The 16811-nt window shown below is 58.9% G+C and overlaps 1 protein-coding gene across 9 annotated transcripts in view; it reads left to right on the top strand.

The window, feature by feature from the left end:
- Positions 1-16811, top strand: part of GRID2IP (Grid2 interacting protein) — a 36739-nt gene that overhangs the window by 8891 nt on the left and 11037 nt on the right. For 5 of the 9 annotated variants that reach the window (XM_058710399.1, XM_058710402.1, XM_058710403.1 and 2 more), the window contains exons 1-8: positions 5413-5527; positions 8181-8429; positions 8668-8753; positions 11345-11414; positions 11904-11998; positions 12312-12495; positions 15255-15409; positions 16455-16604. In XM_058710399.1, the coding sequence (XP_058566382.1) occupies positions 5493-5527; positions 8181-8429; positions 8668-8753; positions 11345-11414; positions 11904-11998; positions 12312-12495; positions 15255-15409; positions 16455-16604 (1024 nt within the window). In that variant the 5' untranslated portion in view covers positions 5413-5492. Of the gene's footprint in view, positions 1-123; positions 279-5412; positions 5528-8180; positions 8430-8667; positions 8754-11344; positions 11415-11903; positions 11999-12311; positions 12496-15254; positions 15410-16454; positions 16605-16811 lie in introns of those variants that run through there. The other 4 variants (XM_058710401.1, XM_058710406.1, XM_058710407.1 and 1 more) reach the window with 3 other exon arrangements.

Here is a 16811-nt window from a genome sequence, read left to right on the forward strand (position 1 = left end):
AGCTCACGACGGAGCTCAGGCAGTGCTCCAACTGTCCTGCGGAGGGAAATTGAGGGAGGCGCCGGAGGTGAGCAGTATTCTGTTCTGGGTCCCTGTGGTCGTTCACCAGACCCTTCCTTGCAGGTGGATGAGATCCTGGGGGACCAGCCAACCGCCAAGGAACGGGTGTTCGCTGCCCTGAAGCAGTTTGCGGCACAGCAGCGAGTTGATGACCTGGTGTGGGCGCTCACCCTGGTGCTGCCCAGAGAGGCCCGTGCACCACTCATGGACAACCTCAGGTACCTTCGTTGGGGGAGGACTGGGCGGGCAGAGTGTGTCTTGCTTAGAGATGTCCGCTGTTCTGCCGCTGCCCCAGGCGCTATGCTGTGCGTCCTGCCACGGAACTGAACCCCAACACTGACCCACTCGCAAGGTGGGCCGGTGGCCTGAAGGCTGACCCTGGGAAGGGCGGCTGTTGGCTCTGCTGGGTGCCAGGGCATCACTGTGTACGAGTCGGGATGGCTGCTGGATGCTGGGCTGGGACAGGCTGCAGAGAGGACCCATCTCCTGCAGGAAGGACACCCCATGCTACAAACAGTGTGTGCTCTCTGCCCTCTGATGATGCCTGCTGTGCGCCAGGGACCTCACCAGGGCCCTAGAGAAACACTCTCTGGCTGAATCACCCCAGCACTATTATTATGCCCATTTCTCGGAGGCAGACTGAGGCTCAGAGAGGTTAAGAGGCTGGCCCAAAAGTCACACAGCAAATGAGTGCTGTCACAGGACCATGAACCCATCAGCTGTGTACTTTGTGTTCTGCTCAGCTTTGGACCCTGTCAGTTTATCCTTTAGGAAAAAAATTTCCTGGTGGGTTTACACCTGGCGTGGCCCCTGAGTCTTCTGAGCCCCCCGCACCCACCCCCTCTCCCACCAGGGCATCACAGCCCGGCACAGCACAGCTTTGATCAGGCCCCCTCCGAGTGATGCCTGATGCCTTCCCTGCTGGGATCCCGCGGGGTCTTTCTCTCCTCACCCTGCCTCCAGGGCCTGCGATGGCTCCCCCCTCCCCCTTCCTGGGCTCAGCCCGCCCCCTCCCCTTGCTGCCATTCACCCCACAGCCTGCCCCTCCCTCTGGGCCTGGCCAATGTCAGGGACAGGGCTGGCCACCCCCCCACCAAGCCCGGGCGCAGCGTCTCAGCTCTGCAGCGGAGCACAGAAGGCCACCGAAAGAGGCCACCATGAGCTGCCTGGGGTGAGTTAGGGGCCTGCCCCTTGCTAGGAAAATCCAAAGAGAGAGAGAAAAAAAAAGTTATTTCTACAGCCTAATTTTCAGCGGATGATGCGCTGGCGCTGAGGGCTCCCTGGGGAGGTGATGGATGGGCAGCCCCCCACCCCGCCCATCTCCACCAGGGCTGGGTTAGGGGCGAGGGCGGCTCACCGTCCCCTGGGAAGTTGGCACACTTGTGTCGAGGCTGCTAGCAGCTGGACTCAGCTGGCCCTCTCCGTCCCCCTCGTCTCCCTTCGGAGCTGCCCCGGCTTCCGTCTCTGTCGCCTCTGTCTCCCGGGACAGCCTGTCTGCCTCCCTGAGCCTGCTTTCCCGTTCGTTAGTCCCCAGGCGACCGGCAGTGGGTCAGGAAGAGCCGGGGTGGGGGAGGCGCCCCCTTGGGTGTGCTTGGTTTAGAGCCCGGGGAAGTGGGAACCCTGGACAGCCGGGGATGCCCGGTCCCCGCAGCATCCCCGGGGCGCTGCTGGGGAGGGTGAAACGGCAGCTCTGTTGTCAGCGATTGTCAAGTTCGACAGGAAAATTGGGGAGGATGCTGGCGGAGGGGGCGGCGCCCAGCTGGGCTCTGCAGGGAGAGGGGTACCTTGGCAGCGTGTGGCCTCAGCCGCCCCCGCCCCCATCTCCTTACCGTCCGCCTCCCCACCCCCACTCCCAGGCTCTATTGGCCCACACGCTGGGTTCCAGGGTTGTGGCAGTGATCCCCGTGCAGCACCTTCTATGGGAGAGCTCACAGGGGGTATGGAGGAGCCACAGATACAGTCACCTGTGATTCTGAGGGCTGAGTGCCAGCAGCCCAGGGCTAACTCAGCAGGGCGCAATCAGGACAGGCTCCCTGGAGGAGGCCGCAGGTGCCCCTGCTGTGGCTCAGTGACCCTCCGAGTCTGGCAGTATGTCCTATGGGGGTGGGAAGACAGCCCCCTAGAAGATTTCGTCAGGGCCAGGCACGTAGCCACAGAAGTGGACCCTGCCAAGGCAAGGGTGGTGCCGCTCGGTACCCAACACTGGGCACCCAACAGTACCCGGCCGTGAACCACCTTGCTGGGGTGGGTGGCCACAAAGAGCCACCGCTGCAGCCTTGGGATGTCCCACTGGGGAGAGATAAGGTTTAAATGAGAGATTGAGCAGCAAGCGGTAGGTGAACCTGTGTGTGTGTGTGTGTGTGTGTGTGTGTGTGTGAGAGAGAGAGAGAGAGAGAGAGAGAGAGAGAGAGAGAGAGAGCTTGGCAGAGGCTCGAACCCACCCCAATCACCGTGTGACCTCTGAGGGGTGGTCCCAGGGGCCAGATCAGAAGGCTTGGGGAGAAAGCAGAGGGAGCGGTGAGATCATGGAGCACAGCAGCCACATGTGCCTTTTTAAAAATTAAATTTAATGATTATTAAATAAAATTTAAAATTCAGCCTCTCCAGCTCGCTGGGCCCATTTCGAGTGCCCAGTAGCCACGTATGACTAGTGGCTCCCGTGCGGGACAGTGCACATTTAGAACGTGTCCATCGCCGCAGAAAGTTCTCCTGGTCGGTGCTGCCATGAGGGTAAGATCTGGGTCAGCGGTGGTAACGTAGGCCAAGGGGTTCGTTCTGCAGCTCAGAGCCTAATGTGGATCTATCCCCAAAGGGATCCCAGTTTGATGAAGTGATAAAATGACTTTCTAATTAGGACGGGCCAGGCAGTTTGGGAAGTGTGACGTAGTCAGGAGAGAGCAGGGGAGCGAAGGTGGCTTTGTAGTCTGCTGTGTTCCAGGGAATCTAGAAGGAGCCGGAGGGGCAGCTGGGTGGGAGGAGAGGGAAGCAAAAGCCGTGATGGAGGAAGCTGGGATCTGGAACCCCAACAGACCTAGCTTGAACCCCCGGGTCCACTCACTGGCCATGCAGCCTTGGGCAGGCTGACTGGCCTCTACAGTTTGTCTGAAGAATGGGGCTGCCGACCCTTACGTGTTCCCAGCAGGGCTCTTGGTAGGAAATCACATAAATGAAGTGTGCCAGCTACAAGCAAGGAAGAGATCGGTTGAGAATCTGGGGTGAGGGGACACCTGCATCCTCTTCTGCTTTAATGACAGATGTCCGAGGCACCATAATGCCAAGCGATTGGGAGAATTCTTATGAAACTGAGCAGAAGTACAAGGGACATAGTATGTGCTCAGTTAGTGTGGGCTTCCCCTGGGGAAGATCTCTTTCTTCCTGGCACTGTTGGCATTTGGGGCCCAATAATCCTCTGTTGCGGGGGGTGGGGGTGCTGTATGTTGTCAGATGCTTACAGCATCTCTGGCCTCCACCCACTAGATGCCAGCAGCACACTTTCCTCCCAATTGTCACTTTGTGACAGCCCAAATTGTCTCCAGACAGGGGCAAAATCACTCCCCAGTTGACAACTGCTGTCCTAGAGTGATGTGCCTTTAGTAGCATCCTCTTGTGGGGCAGGCTCTGCGGCAAAGGCCAGCTGTCGGCTGACCCCTGCCCTCACCCCCCCACCATGTTGTCTTGGGCTATCTGGCCAGGTGCAGATACTATCCCCTTCTGATGCCTTCACTGTGCGCTGCGCTGCTGGGGCAGAGGGGCGGCATGTGCTGTGGACAGACAGGGACGGGGACAGGGGGTGACAGTGACGCCTGGCCCCAAGGCGGTGTGTGCACTGGTGCCTGTGTCTGGCATTTGCTCTGTGCTCACACCTCCTCTGCCCACAGCAAGGTGGACCGACCGTCTTCATGGCCTTCGGGCAGGCCTGGTTCTGGATGCTGGGCCATTGCATCCGGAGCCAAGCAGAAACGGCTCATGATGGGACAGCGGTGGCCCTGCAGATGTCAGGGAGCTGTATTGACTCTGGAGGCTTTCGGGCATTTCTGTCCCTGGCAGGGCTGAGGACAAGGCCTGGGAGGATGCCGCATGAGTGCTGGTTCCGGCTTCCTGCTGCTGCTGCGGCGGCGGGGAGAAAAGCAGGCCTGGTTGATAACATGAGGGCAGCGGCCTCACTGGGGCCAGGAACGTGGGGCTGCGGGTGGACTGGGCAGCATGGTCTGAACTGAGTACCAGGTCTGACCATGCAGTCCTGCAGGGGCCTCCCTGTGACCGGCTGCAGGAGCCCCTAGGCAGGACCACATAAGATGTTCCTTCCTCCCAGTGACTGACACAGACCTATAGGCCAGGGGGTTTCTGCCTCTGCAGTGCCAGTCTCTCTGGGTAGTGGCCACCTCGTGGTGAGGAGACGGCTTTCAGTTGATGTCCCCCAAGAAGCCCTCAAGATGTCCCGTGTCTATGTTTCCTGAGGGCGAGCAGGACTCGATCAGCCAGAAATGACCATGCAGTGGGTTCTCTGGGGTCAGTTCCTGCTCTGACTCCCAGGGAGTAGCAGGCCCAGAGCCAGAGAAGGGTCCAGACCCCCTTTCTTGTTAACTCCCACTTCTCCCCTTAGCTGTTCCTCCGATTCTCTCCCAACAGGAGGCCGGCTGGCCTCCTGAGCCTCACTTGGGAGTTGCCCCAGCCTGGCTGCCCCTCCTCACTTCCCCTCACTCACCAGATCTCACGTACTCTCCTTCCTCTGTGTTTTTAGAACCTAGCCACTTACCCCACCCCACACCCTTCCCTGTTCCCCTCCCAGCCTCACCCACTCCCCTGGTGCACCAAAACCTCTGGGGTCCCTCCGCCTCTCCTTAAATCCTGAGATAGACCCTCCCCTGGCTCCTCGCGGTTCTCAGTGTTCAGTCTCAGCCGCTGACAATGGCGTTCAAGGCCTCCCTCTCTGGCCTCTTGATTAGCGCTTCTCTGCGGGGTAGGTGAGAAGGGCTTCCCCGCGCTGACCCACTCCTTGAAGCCTAACGCTAAGACCACCCTCTCCGGAAAGACTTCCCGTGCCTACAAAAGAAAGTCGGAGCTTCTCCCGAACTGTGGGGTTCAGTCTCGCCGCAGCCAGGTGCAGGGGGCCTGGGCGCCAGGGCCCGAGGGGCTGGAGGCGAGGCACCTGGGGACGGACTGAAGACGCCGGCCGAGAGCAAGCCGCGTTGACAGCCCCGAACCTCCCCCCAGATGCCCCGGAGCTAGCGGAAGGGTCCCTCGTGGGGGCGGGGCGGGGCGGGGCCACCGAGAAGGGGCGGGAGCGGGGCCGCGGGCCCGGGCGGCTCGGGAGGGGCCGAGTGCGCTCGCCCGGCAGAGGCTCGTGGAGTCGCGGCGCCCTCGCTCCGCTCGCGGGCTCGGCCACCCCTACCTGTCGGCACCTGCCGCGCCGCCGCCGCCGCCGGCTCCAGATGGGGAAGGACCAGGGCTTCTCTCGGCACTTTCGGTAGTTCCCCCCCCCCCCCGCGCCCCGCGCCCCGCGCCCCCGGGAACTGTGCGCCCTGGGCGCGGCGCACCCCCCTCGGGCGGCCTGAGAAGGGGTGGGGCTGGGGCACTGAGGTGGACACCCACCCGGCACACGGGGGCGAGTTCCCCGCGTTGGGTGCCTGGAACCTGCCTGCACCTCTAGGGGTCGGGATGGGGGTGGGGGGAAACCAAGGGCTGAGACTGAAAAGCCCTCTCTCCTTCCTACGATTGGGCAGATGGAGAGAACTGGCCAGAGAGCCATGTCAGGGAATGTGGTGGAGAGAGAGGACCCTAGGGCAACCCCTAGGAGGAACCTGGCGATGGATTTACACCTGACCCCCCAGGCAGAGAGAACAGAACTGACTGACTGAAGTTGTGTGGCCAGGGAAGAGTCCTGTGGTCTCAGAGAAGCCCGTTGGCATAGCAGGGATCTGAGAGTCCTGGGGCAGCCATACCCGCAGAGTCAGAGGGGCAGTGGTCCATGAGGCCCCAATGCGCCTGGCTGTCCTGGCTTAGTGGATTCAGAACAGACCCAGGGCTGGGGTACCTGGCCAGACTGAGCCTCATGGAGGCCGACACAGCCAGGAAGGGCATCTGGTTCACAAGGCAGCCTTGGCCTCTGGCTTAGCCCTGAGGACACCAAGCAGGGAAAAGGCCACCAATCTTTTCCCACCTGTGCAGTTGGTGACTCACTGTGGTTACCACCCCGGGGGGCATAAGGCCTTTTCTAATTGCTGCTGGAGGGTGGAGCTGGGTGGTCATCTGCCCCATGCCCAGGTTCGACCTAGGGGCTGGGGGAGCGGGGCCGATGCCTTCTGGAGCCTGGGGCTGGAGCCCCAAGTGGGAGGTGGACAACTTCCCACTTGTCATCCCTCTGCTTGAGCTTGAGACATGTGGTGGGTCTGGGAGGGTGTGGGGAATGTGCAGGCCAGGCAGATGGAAGCGTCAGGCTCCGGAGACCTTGAGTGACCATCTGGGGAATGAGGCTGAGGCTCTATATTTTCGGGAATCGCTGTGGATGAGCAAGGACAGCATCAGGCCAGGATGCTCCTGGAAGACTTGAGTAGGCCTTTCATCCTGGCCTCCTGGTTGCCTGAAACATTCAGAGGTGGGGGTGGGGTGGGCGGGCAGCCCTGATGCCCCCTCCTCCTGGAGGATCCACATCCCTTCCTTCCTATCGGCCAGCTTATTCTGCTTGCCTGGTCTTCTTAATCCTACCCGTAGAGGTTGGGGGAAACAGGGTGGGGGCCACTGGACAACCTCAGAGGGATTATATTTCAGCTGGCTGCAAAGCCACTGTTCCCTTCTTCCTCCCTCCTCCCCACCATGCCCTTGGCACTGGCTCCTGGTACAGAGAACATGGAAGGGAGCCTTGGGATGCAGCCAGGGAGGCCTCACTAGCAACCAGAACTTCGGAGTCCCTCGGCAGAGTCCTGCCACAGAGCTGAGGCTCAGAGGCCAGCCTTCGGTCCAAGCTGTGCCGGGGGCCAGCTGTGTAAGCCTGGAAAGTTACAGATCTTCTCTGAGCCTCCAGATCCTGTGCTATGGACAGGGGAGTCCTCCAGGATGCTAACTGCTGCCATTACTCGGAGGTGTGGTTGGGCTGCTGGTGGACCCCTGTTTACTGAGTCACTGGGTCCCTCCCCTGTGCCAAACCCTGACTGGTCACTGTGGCCCTCAGCCAAGCCACAGACCTAGCCCTCAGAGAGCTTCCAGCTTTGTAGAAGACATCCACAGCTACCAAGGAAATCAGCCCAGGGTGTGGATCCCACACGGGGAGGCCATCCAAGCCTCCCCAGTGCCTCTCACCACTTCCAGGTGGCTTCTCTGGGGGCAGGGACCACGGTGCCGTCAGCTCTGAACCTGAGTGCCTGGCTGGCACAGGTAGCAGGGTCTTACTGCATGTCACATGTTGGATTAAACTGAAGGAAGGCCAGCGTTGGGTGCTGAGGGTCGAGCCCACTGTAGCTAGGAAACAGAGGGTACCAGGCAGGGGCAACAGCCTGGGCAAAAGTGTAAAAGGTAGGACTGGATGTGGGAGTCCTGGCAAGTTCTGAGGAGGCAGGTGTAGAAAGGACTGGCCTGAGAAGCGAGCAGGAGGACGGGGAGTGTAAGGAGGGTCTGGGGAGAGTCTGACCCCGGGGCAGATTGTGGCTTCAGTTTTCTCCTGCAGAGTTGCCTGGAATCAGGTAAGAAGAAGATGAGCGGTGGGGGGATCCCCGGCTGGGGTTTGGCCTGGCAGGTGCAAGGGCATGAAACGAGGGAGTTAGGGAAGAGGTCAGAAACGGGAAGACACAGGCAGGAAGGGGAACAGGACCATGGGCGCGCTCTGGGGGCGCTCAGGTCCCTCAAGGCCAGAGTAGCGGGGACAGTCCGAATGTGACTTTCCGGCGGTGGAGCGAGCCAGGCGAGAGCCGGGCGCCGTGACTCTTGTGTGGCGCAGGCCGGTTGGGGCGCAAGTCCCGGCAGCGAGGGGGAGAGTGGGGCGCGGGCTACTGATTCCCCGGTTACCCCTGGGGTAGGGGCGGGAGAGCCCGGGGCGGCGGCCGCCAGAAGGAGCCTTTAGGCCGCGCCTTGCCGCGACCGGGGCGCTGTCTGGGGACGCGCCCCGACTCTGCGGCCCTCGCCCGCAGGATCTTCATCCCCAAGAAGCACCGGGCGCGCTTCGACGAGGTGGTGTCGCAGGGTCTGCTGGGCAAGCTGTGCCGCGCCCGGCGGGCGCAGGGAGCGCAGCGGCTGCGCCGGAGCCGCAGCGAGGAGCGGCCCGAGCGCCTCCTGGTGTCCACTCGCGCCAGCGCCGCCCCGCGCCGCCCGGACGAGCCGCCCCCGCGCAAGGCTTCCTCGCTGCTGGGCGGTCGCGCGGGCCCGGGGGGCACGCGCAGGTACCCGGGGCGCGCGCGCACGGGCTGCGGATGCTTCCTAGTCGGTGGGCCGGGGTGGAGATCTGGGCAGAGCGCGCGGGGTCGGGGCGTGGACACCTGGGGGGTGCGGGTGCGGGGCAGGAGAGGTTAAGGGCAGCGGGACACGGGACATCTCTATCCCCTATGCCCCCTAGCCTCTCTCTCCCCAGGGCAGGGCACGCGGCCAGCCCCCCCACCCCCACCCCTTCTTTCTCCCCAGGACAGTCCGAGTCTACAAGGGCAACAAGAGCTTCGGCTTCACGCTGCGCGGCCATGGGCCTGTCTGGATCGAGTCTGTCCTGCCTGGTGAGGGGTAGGCGGGTTGTCCTGGATGGAGTGAAGGACCCTGTTAGGCCGATACTCAGTAACCCGCCCCCTCGCTTCCACCCCCCAGGTTCAAATCTCAGGTAGCCTGTGCCCTCTAAGTATCCTAGATACATCCGTCTGAGTTGGGGCACACGCCCTCCAAGTTCAGGGTCACCTTTGAGCCAAGTGACCCGAGTTCTCCATCCAGACCTTTCCTGCGTCCACGTGGGGGGGCTGAGGGCGCCGTCCCAGACACTGGGGGAGCCAGGACACACACCTGATGCCTGCCCAGGCCACACCCCAACACCATGCGTGCTCTTTGCTGGGTGCCCACTGTGAACTTGGCACTTGCTGGGCGGGTCAGACTCAGAGAGGCATCAGGCCCTCAGGGCCTCTGCCCACTATCCAGTCCCTTCCTCCCAATCCGGACTCTCCTCCCACCCCCACCCTGCCTCCCTTTTTTTTGATGGTGGTGGTGGGGTGCTCCTGGAATGGTGGCATCTTGAAAAAGGCAGAGCCTTAGTGCAGGAATTTTCCCTTTTCCCCCTCTGGAGGTGGGGGGGGGGGGGGGGGGGAGGGGTCTTCCATTGTGAAAGGTCTCTGTGGGGCAGGAATGTCTCCTGGCACTAAACTGAACTTTCCCTCCTGGTAACCACCTCCCAGGGCTGGGTCACCTGCATCCATAACCTCCCAGCACCTGAGCATGCTGCTCCTGGTGACACATCCCCACTGGTGGACCCGCTGATGCTGAGTCCTGTCTACCTTTCCTCATCTCACACCTCCAATGCATGGATTTGTGGGATGGACATCTTCTGATCCCCAGGAAAGTGCCTTAGTGCCTTAGCATCTCCCGCCACGGGGATCTCAGATGACTGACGCGTTCCAGTTCTCGGATCTGTGCACTAAGTTGTTGACACAGTGTCGTAGGGAAGAGGCCCAAGGGCTGGTGCTCTAGAAAAGAGTAATCTCTCCTCTTTGTCTCTTCCAACTGAGCCACCACCTTCCTGTTCCACCCACGTGGTCCAGCTGGAGATCCTTTGCCTAGGGCCATATTAAAATCTAGATGTGCTGTTCTCTCCAACCCAGTGTCCAGGCTTCCCCTTGTCTTCCTTGTCATAGGAAGCGAAACCAATGCTTCAGTAAGAGCTTTTACAGAAGGGGAAACTGAGGCCTTTTAGAGGCTCTGGCAAAGCAAGGACCAGAACCCTACATCTCCTGACTCCTGTTCCAGTGATCTTGAATCACTGGGCTACAACCCCACCGGCCCTCCTACCCCAGGCTGGCCCAAGCTTCCAGACAGGCCAGATTGGATTCACCACCACCATCACCCTCTCCTCTCCCCCTTTTCAGCCCCAGGGAAAGGACTCTGCTTCCCTAGCAAGTCTTTCCTGAGCAGCCTTCTCCCCTGCCCCCTGTGCCCCGACAGTCCCCACAGCCTCATGAGAGTACGTTTTCTTTAGGCATCTGTCCCTTCCCCCACTTGCTTCCAAATCAAATTTAGAGCAGCACCTGATAAAAGAGGCAGAAAGGAAAAAAAAAAAAACCTGCATCCACAGGAGCAAAGTTACCAGCCCCTCCCCAGGTGGTGGGTACTGGGTTTGGTCTGACCTTCAGGGCCATCAAAGCCGAGTGAGAGTCCACTGCTATCTTGGGTTTAAAATGCAGGTTTTATTATTATCCTGGTGCAGTGAGGCCAACAGATCAGGAGATAATCACCATTGGAAAAAAGAGCGTGTCCTTCACAGTTCCCAAGAGGAAGGGACATGCCACATCATGCAGGGCCACACCACCACACAGGGCCACATGGGAAAGGGAAGGATCGAGCCAAGCAGGTTAAGCAAGCTAAGCAGGTGTAGGATGAGTTTGAATGCTTTCAGCAGGCTCTGGGACATAGGAGCTGTCCCCTTTTGGGAGGTGCCTGGCCCTGGGTGATTAGGGCAGGGCAACAGTGGCCCGGGGTGTGAGAGCCCCGTAGACAAGGAGGTTGGTTGGTTGTAGGCTCTGGATCCGTTGTGTACAAGAGACACTTTTCCGAGCCAGTCATTTACCACATAGGAGTTGGCTAGCCCTGGGAGGGCAGTGCTTCCCAGGTCACCATTGCCCCCAAGATGCCAAAGCATCAGGAAGCACAGAAACAAGCAAGCATGATTAATACACCATGTTTCACAGCCTGAGGGAGACGCATGCGTCCCTCTAGGCAGACGCACTTTCTCCTGATGACAAAGGCACAGAGGAATCTGCCACGTGAACTGTTACGTGAGGGGCAGAGACCGGTGTATGGACCGGGGCTCTCAGCAGGTGCACAGATGCTGCAGAAATACCGCTCCCAAGACCTTCCTTGTTTCTGCACTGCTTCAACAGCTTAGGGCTGACGGGTGGTCCACACTGTGCCCCAAACCCTCCCATGCCCACCCAGGGGCTCACTCCCTGCTCAGAGAAGCTGAGAGCAGAGGAGTACTGGGTCTAATGTGGGATCTGCTGGCCTGAATTTGGCTGTCCTTTGCCGCTTTTCCCGTTTTGTTCCTGTGAAGTGGGCTCGCAGAGCGCGGCCCTGCCCAGCTGACCGGCCCGTGCTCTCTTCTCGCTTCCAGGGAGCCCGGCTGACAATGCTTCCCTCAAGTCAGGCGACCGGATCCTCTTCCTCAATGGACTGGACATGAGGTCAGAGGCTATTGGGGACATCAGAGCTTGGTGACACATCATCCTCCAAGACTCCTGCCTCTTGGGACACCCAGGCCGTGGTCCCAATCTCCTATGACCACTTGGTCCCCACAGTCTGCCCCTCTTCCTGTGGGAACCCTTGAATCTGTCCCCCTACACTAGCCAGGATGTCATTGATCCTTCCAACCAGAAAACACCCCAGCTCCATGCAAGGGACACAGTTAAATGGACCTTGAGTGTCTTGCCCTTGAGGATAGGCCGGCCTAGGGGTGACGTGGGCTCAATCCCTCTGCGCCCAGAAGTGTCCAGCTAGTCCTGGGCCTGGAGCATCTCCTGCAGAGGATATGAATGAGCAGGACCCAACTTCTGGTCCTGGCCTAGCTGTGGGCATGCTGAGTGGCCTCTACCAGCAGGACAAGGAGGTCTGGTGGGTGGCCGTGGACAGGGCTCATCCTGGTCAGGCCCTCCTGGGCCATCTCTTCTCGGCAGGAACTGCTCCCATGACAAGGTGGTGTCCATGCTTCAAGGCAGTGGCGCGGTGCCCACGCTGGTGGTGGAGGAGGGGCTTGTCCCGTTTGCCAGCGGTGAGACACCCACTACCACTAGGCTTCACGGCTCACAGACACCCTGCCAGGGCTCCGTGTGTGGGATTTACGAGTCTGCACAGGACTCTGCCTTTCCCCCTAAGCCTGCAGCTTCCCTCCCCACGTGGTGCCGTAGATTCCAGTGGGGCAGCCTCAGGGACCCTGCCAGGGGCTGTCCCTGCATCCCTGTCCCCAGCTTCTGGCAGCAAGTGTGGCTCCCAGTGCCCGGCACTCCCCCCAGCTGCCAGGGACACGACATCCAACCTGGGGATCCTGGGTCACCTGTGCCTCTCCTGCCCGTGGTCCCCGACAGACTCCGATTCTTTGGATTCCCCCAACCCGTCCTCGGCGCTCACCTCCCTGCAGTGGGTGGCAGAGATCCTACCCTCCAGCATCCGGGTTCAGGGGAGGACTTTCAGCCAGCAGCTGGAGCACCTACTCACGCCTCCCGAGCGCTATGGGGTCTGCCGGGCACTTGAGAGCTTCTTCCAGCACAGGTGGCTGAACCAGACAGGTGGCGGGACCAGCCCCGGGTGGGCCCCAAATCCTGCCCAGACTCACCATCGGGGTCTCCCTGCCTGGGTCTCCTCCACCCCGTTCTCCTGGGCTGGGGGGGGGGGTGCTGGGGGTGGGGGGGACTCAAAGAAAGCAGCAGCTGGTACCAGGGGCCCCGGGGGGGGGGGGTGGGCAGTCCAGGTGCCCCACAACAAACCCTCACTCTTAAACCTCCCAGCCACGTGACCTAGCCTCTGCAAGGTGAAGCAGCAACCACCAGCTGCACTGGTCATGGACCGCTCACAAGACTTTGGCCTGTGGGCGCTCGCCACCGGCCGGCCGGCCGTCTATGGGGCAGTGGGGAGGGGGTGCTTAGGTCAGTGTCTTCCTTTTTGTAACTTCAGTCCATAGGGTCATTGTCACGGCCCATGCAAACCCCTCACCTGTCCGTGCCCTTTTCTTTTTTTTTTTTTTTTTTTGTTTTAAACAGCGTTGTTGAGATATAACTCACACACCATCACGATGTACTCACTTAAGGGTACGAGGCACTGATTTTTAATGCACACATCCGTGCATCCGTGACCACACTCAGTTTGAGAACGTTTTCATCACCTCAGAAAGGAACCCCACACCTCTTCACTGTCACCCCCTCCTCCTCTGCCCTCCCCCCACCCCTTAAACAACCATGAATCTGCTTCAGTGTCTCTGTGGCTTTCCCTGTTCCGGACTCCCACATGAATAGGAGCCCACAGTATGTGGGCTTTCACGTCTGGCTTCTTTCGCCCAGCATCGTGTTTTCCAAGTCCATCCAAGCTACGGTATCTATTTCCTTCCTTTTTCGTAGCCAAATAACATTCCATTTTGTGGACAGACCACATGTTGTCTATCTGGATGCTGGGCTTGTCTCCACCTTTCATTGCCTTTTAGCTCCTCTCCCTCTCCCACATCCCTCCCCTGCCAAGGCACCAGTCTGATGAATTTAACGGGCATCCTTTTGTCTGATGTGTTCCTCAAGTGTAGGCATTGCTGTTTCATATGATGTATTTTTTTTTTAAGTTTTATTTAAGTAATCTCTACACCCAACGTGGGGCTCGAACTCATGACCCCAAGATCAAGAGTCACATGCTCTTCTGACTGAGCCAGCCAGGTGCCCCACATATGATGTATCTTTTTGTTCCGCATCATGATTGTGCTATTCTTTGCACATTCCGTGTGTGACTTTCTTCCACCAAGTGCTGTGTGTTTAGATCTGTCCATGTTGTTCCGCAGACATGGAATACATTGTTTATAACTGCAGCCAGATTCTTGTAGATCACCTCCCCCGCCAGCCATGTCTGAGGTATTTACCTGCCAGTGACAGACCCCGCCTTGCCACCACTGTGTTCCATCACAGTAGCATTGGTGAACATTGGTGAACATTCTTTCTGACATAAAGCTGGGTCTAGGTACTAATTCGATTTTTCAGCCTTCAACTGGGAGAAAGACCGTGACTATGGGGTGTGTTGGACTTTGGGTTGGGCCCTGGATCTCTTGGGCAACTTTACAATCTGTTGCCTTCCAAGACCCCTGTTTGACAGCCCCCAGCCAGCCTGTCCATGGTCCATCAGAGCAATTCCTTCCTTAATCACTTATGGTCATCCACTTTCGTCCTGCACATTTCCCCACAGAGCTGTGCACAGTTCATTTGAAATTTACGTCTCAGAGCAGAATTGCTGGCTCTTAAGGTATTTGCTTACCTAACTTTTAAAAAATTATTTATTTATTTTGAGAGGGAAAGTAGGAGAGGGACAGAGAGAGGGAGAGAGAGAGAGAGAAAGAGAGAGAGAGAGAGAGAGAGAGAGAGAGAGAGAGAGAGAGAGAATCTTAAGCAGGCTCCACTCCCAGTGCGAAGCCCAATGTGGCGCTCGATCCCACAATCCTGGGATCATGACCTGAGCTGAAATCAAGAGTCGGATACTGAATTGACTGAGCCATCCAGGCACCTCTTGTGTACCTAGTTTGACAAAGTAATACCAAATATTTTCCCAGAGCACCGCTGTCACTCATACCTGCAGTCTTTCAGCCAGAAAGTGACATCTTTTTATTTTGAGTTTTTAAATTACTACTTTAGGGGCGCCTGGGTGGCTCCGTCAGCTCAGCGTCCGACTCCTGATTTCAGCTCAGGTCATGATCTCATGAGTTTGAGCCCCGCGTCGGCCCCTGTGCTGACAGCTCAGAGCCTGGAGCCTGTTTCTGATTCTGTGTCTCCCTCTCTGCTTCTCCTCTGCTCGTGACTCTGTCTCTTAAAAATGAATAAACATTTTTTAAAAATAAAAAAAAAACCAGCCGTAGACAATATATAAACAAAGGGTCATGGCTGTGTTCCAATAAAACTTCCTTTACAGACACAGAAGGGGGTCCAGAATTTGGCCTGCGGACCATCATTTGCCAATCCCTGAGGTAGTGAGTCAGCCTCCCCAGTACGCTCTATGTGTTTTCATCTTCACAGTGACTCTATGAGATAGATGCTATTTTTATCCCCATTTTACAGATAAGGAAACTGAGGCACCGAGAAATTAAGTAACTTGAGAAAGGTCACTTGGCTGGTAAGTGGCAGAGCCAGGATTTGAATCCGGGTGGCCGATCGCCAGGCCTGCCTTCCTCCCTTCCCTGTCTCCGCAGGGTTCTGTGGCCTGGAAGTGCCCCCCACCTTGTCCATCTCTCCCTCCCCCTATGGTGAGCCCCTGAGTAATGAAGCCGTTGCTCCTGCACCCTCCCCCAGGAACATTGACACCCTCATCGTGGACGTCTACCCTGTGCTGGACACACCCGCCAAGCAAGTCCTTTGGCAGTTCATCTACCAGCTGCTGACTTACGAGGAGCAGGAGCTGTGCCGGGAGAAAATCGCGTGTTTCCTGGGCTACACGGCCATGACAGGTAAGCAGCCTCTCCCGCTGCCCCGCCCACCGAAGAGCCAGACACCTGTTCTCAGATCGCAGCCTACCTGGGCCTCTTCCACACACGGATGCACCCCTGTGTCATGCAGACACGTGCCCGACACACCCGGGCTGGTCGCACACTTGGCCCCGCGGATGCACCTTGCCAGCTTGACCTTTTTTATTATTATTATTTCTTTTTTAATGTTGATTTGCTTTTGAGAGAGAGAGAGAGCGCGTGAGCAGGGGAGGCACAGAGAGAGAGAGGGAGACACAGAATCCGAAACAGGCTCCAGGCTCTGAGCTGTCAGCACAGAGCCCGGCGTGGGGCTCGAACTCACAAATCCCAAGACCGTGACCTGAGCCAAAGTCGGACACTTTACCGACTGAGCGACCCAGGTGCCCCTCAGCTTCACCCTTAAGTAACATCTGCAGTCTTATCTCAGACTTTAGACACCCTGCCTGTCCTCCCGGAAGCCCAGGCTTCTCACCCACAACATGGGAGTGACCTCAGTGGCCGTGCATTGCACCTCAAGAAATGTGGCACAGACCAGGAAATTCGTGTGGTTGCTGTTTACAGAGCTGGAGAGTGAGCACACAGTCAGGTCACACCTGGCTGGTGTGCCTCGATGCACACGGACACACACTAGGGCCTGCCGGACGATGTGTGGCCTCAGCTTCCCACAGCTGCCCATCTCTTACAGTGTCCCCCATGTGGCCATAAAGCCGCACCCGTCATTTAGGCCAAACCCTGTGCCCATGTTCTACATACTCTGCACCTGCTAGGTCACAGCCTGCAGACCTGTGTGCTGGCCCTTGTGTGCCCACCATCCCTAGTCCTGGGGACCCACAATTTGCTGGGAGAGGCTCGAGGGTTTTAGCAAGAGGCTCGGGGTATAGGCTGAGCAGTAGGTGTACAATCTCTCTCCACTTGCCAAGCAGAGCCTGGGGTCACAGATCGGTGCACACAGCTGCGGCCTTCACCCCTCCTGGGAGGCCCCTGGGCTGAGAGGACAAGGGGCCCGTCTCCTGTTCATGTCCCACAGCAGAGCCAGAGCCCGAGTTGGACCTGGAGCCCGAGCCCGAGCCTGAGCCCGAGCCGGTGCTGGAGCCCCAGCGACGCAGCTCCCTGAGGGCCTCCTCCATGTGCCGCCGCAGCCTCCGGTCCCAGGGCCTAGAGGCCAGCCTCAGTTGCGGTGAGGCTCTGGACGGGAAGGCGGGACTGGGTGTGAGGAACAGGGCTCCGTTTTCCTACCTGCAAAATGGGGTTGGTGAGACGAGAGATCCCGGAGAACGGGTTGAGCGGGGCTGAGCCATGGCCCTCGGGGGTCTGCAGGGCTTGCTAGTTCTTTCTCCATGGCTGCCCACTGAGCCTGGGCTGGAACCTGAGCCTTAGAGCTCAG

Source organism: Neofelis nebulosa, chromosome 18 (assembly GCF_028018385.1).
Source record: "Neofelis nebulosa isolate mNeoNeb1 chromosome 18, mNeoNeb1.pri, whole genome shotgun sequence".
Taxonomy (NCBI): domain Eukaryota; kingdom Metazoa; phylum Chordata; class Mammalia; order Carnivora; family Felidae; genus Neofelis; species Neofelis nebulosa.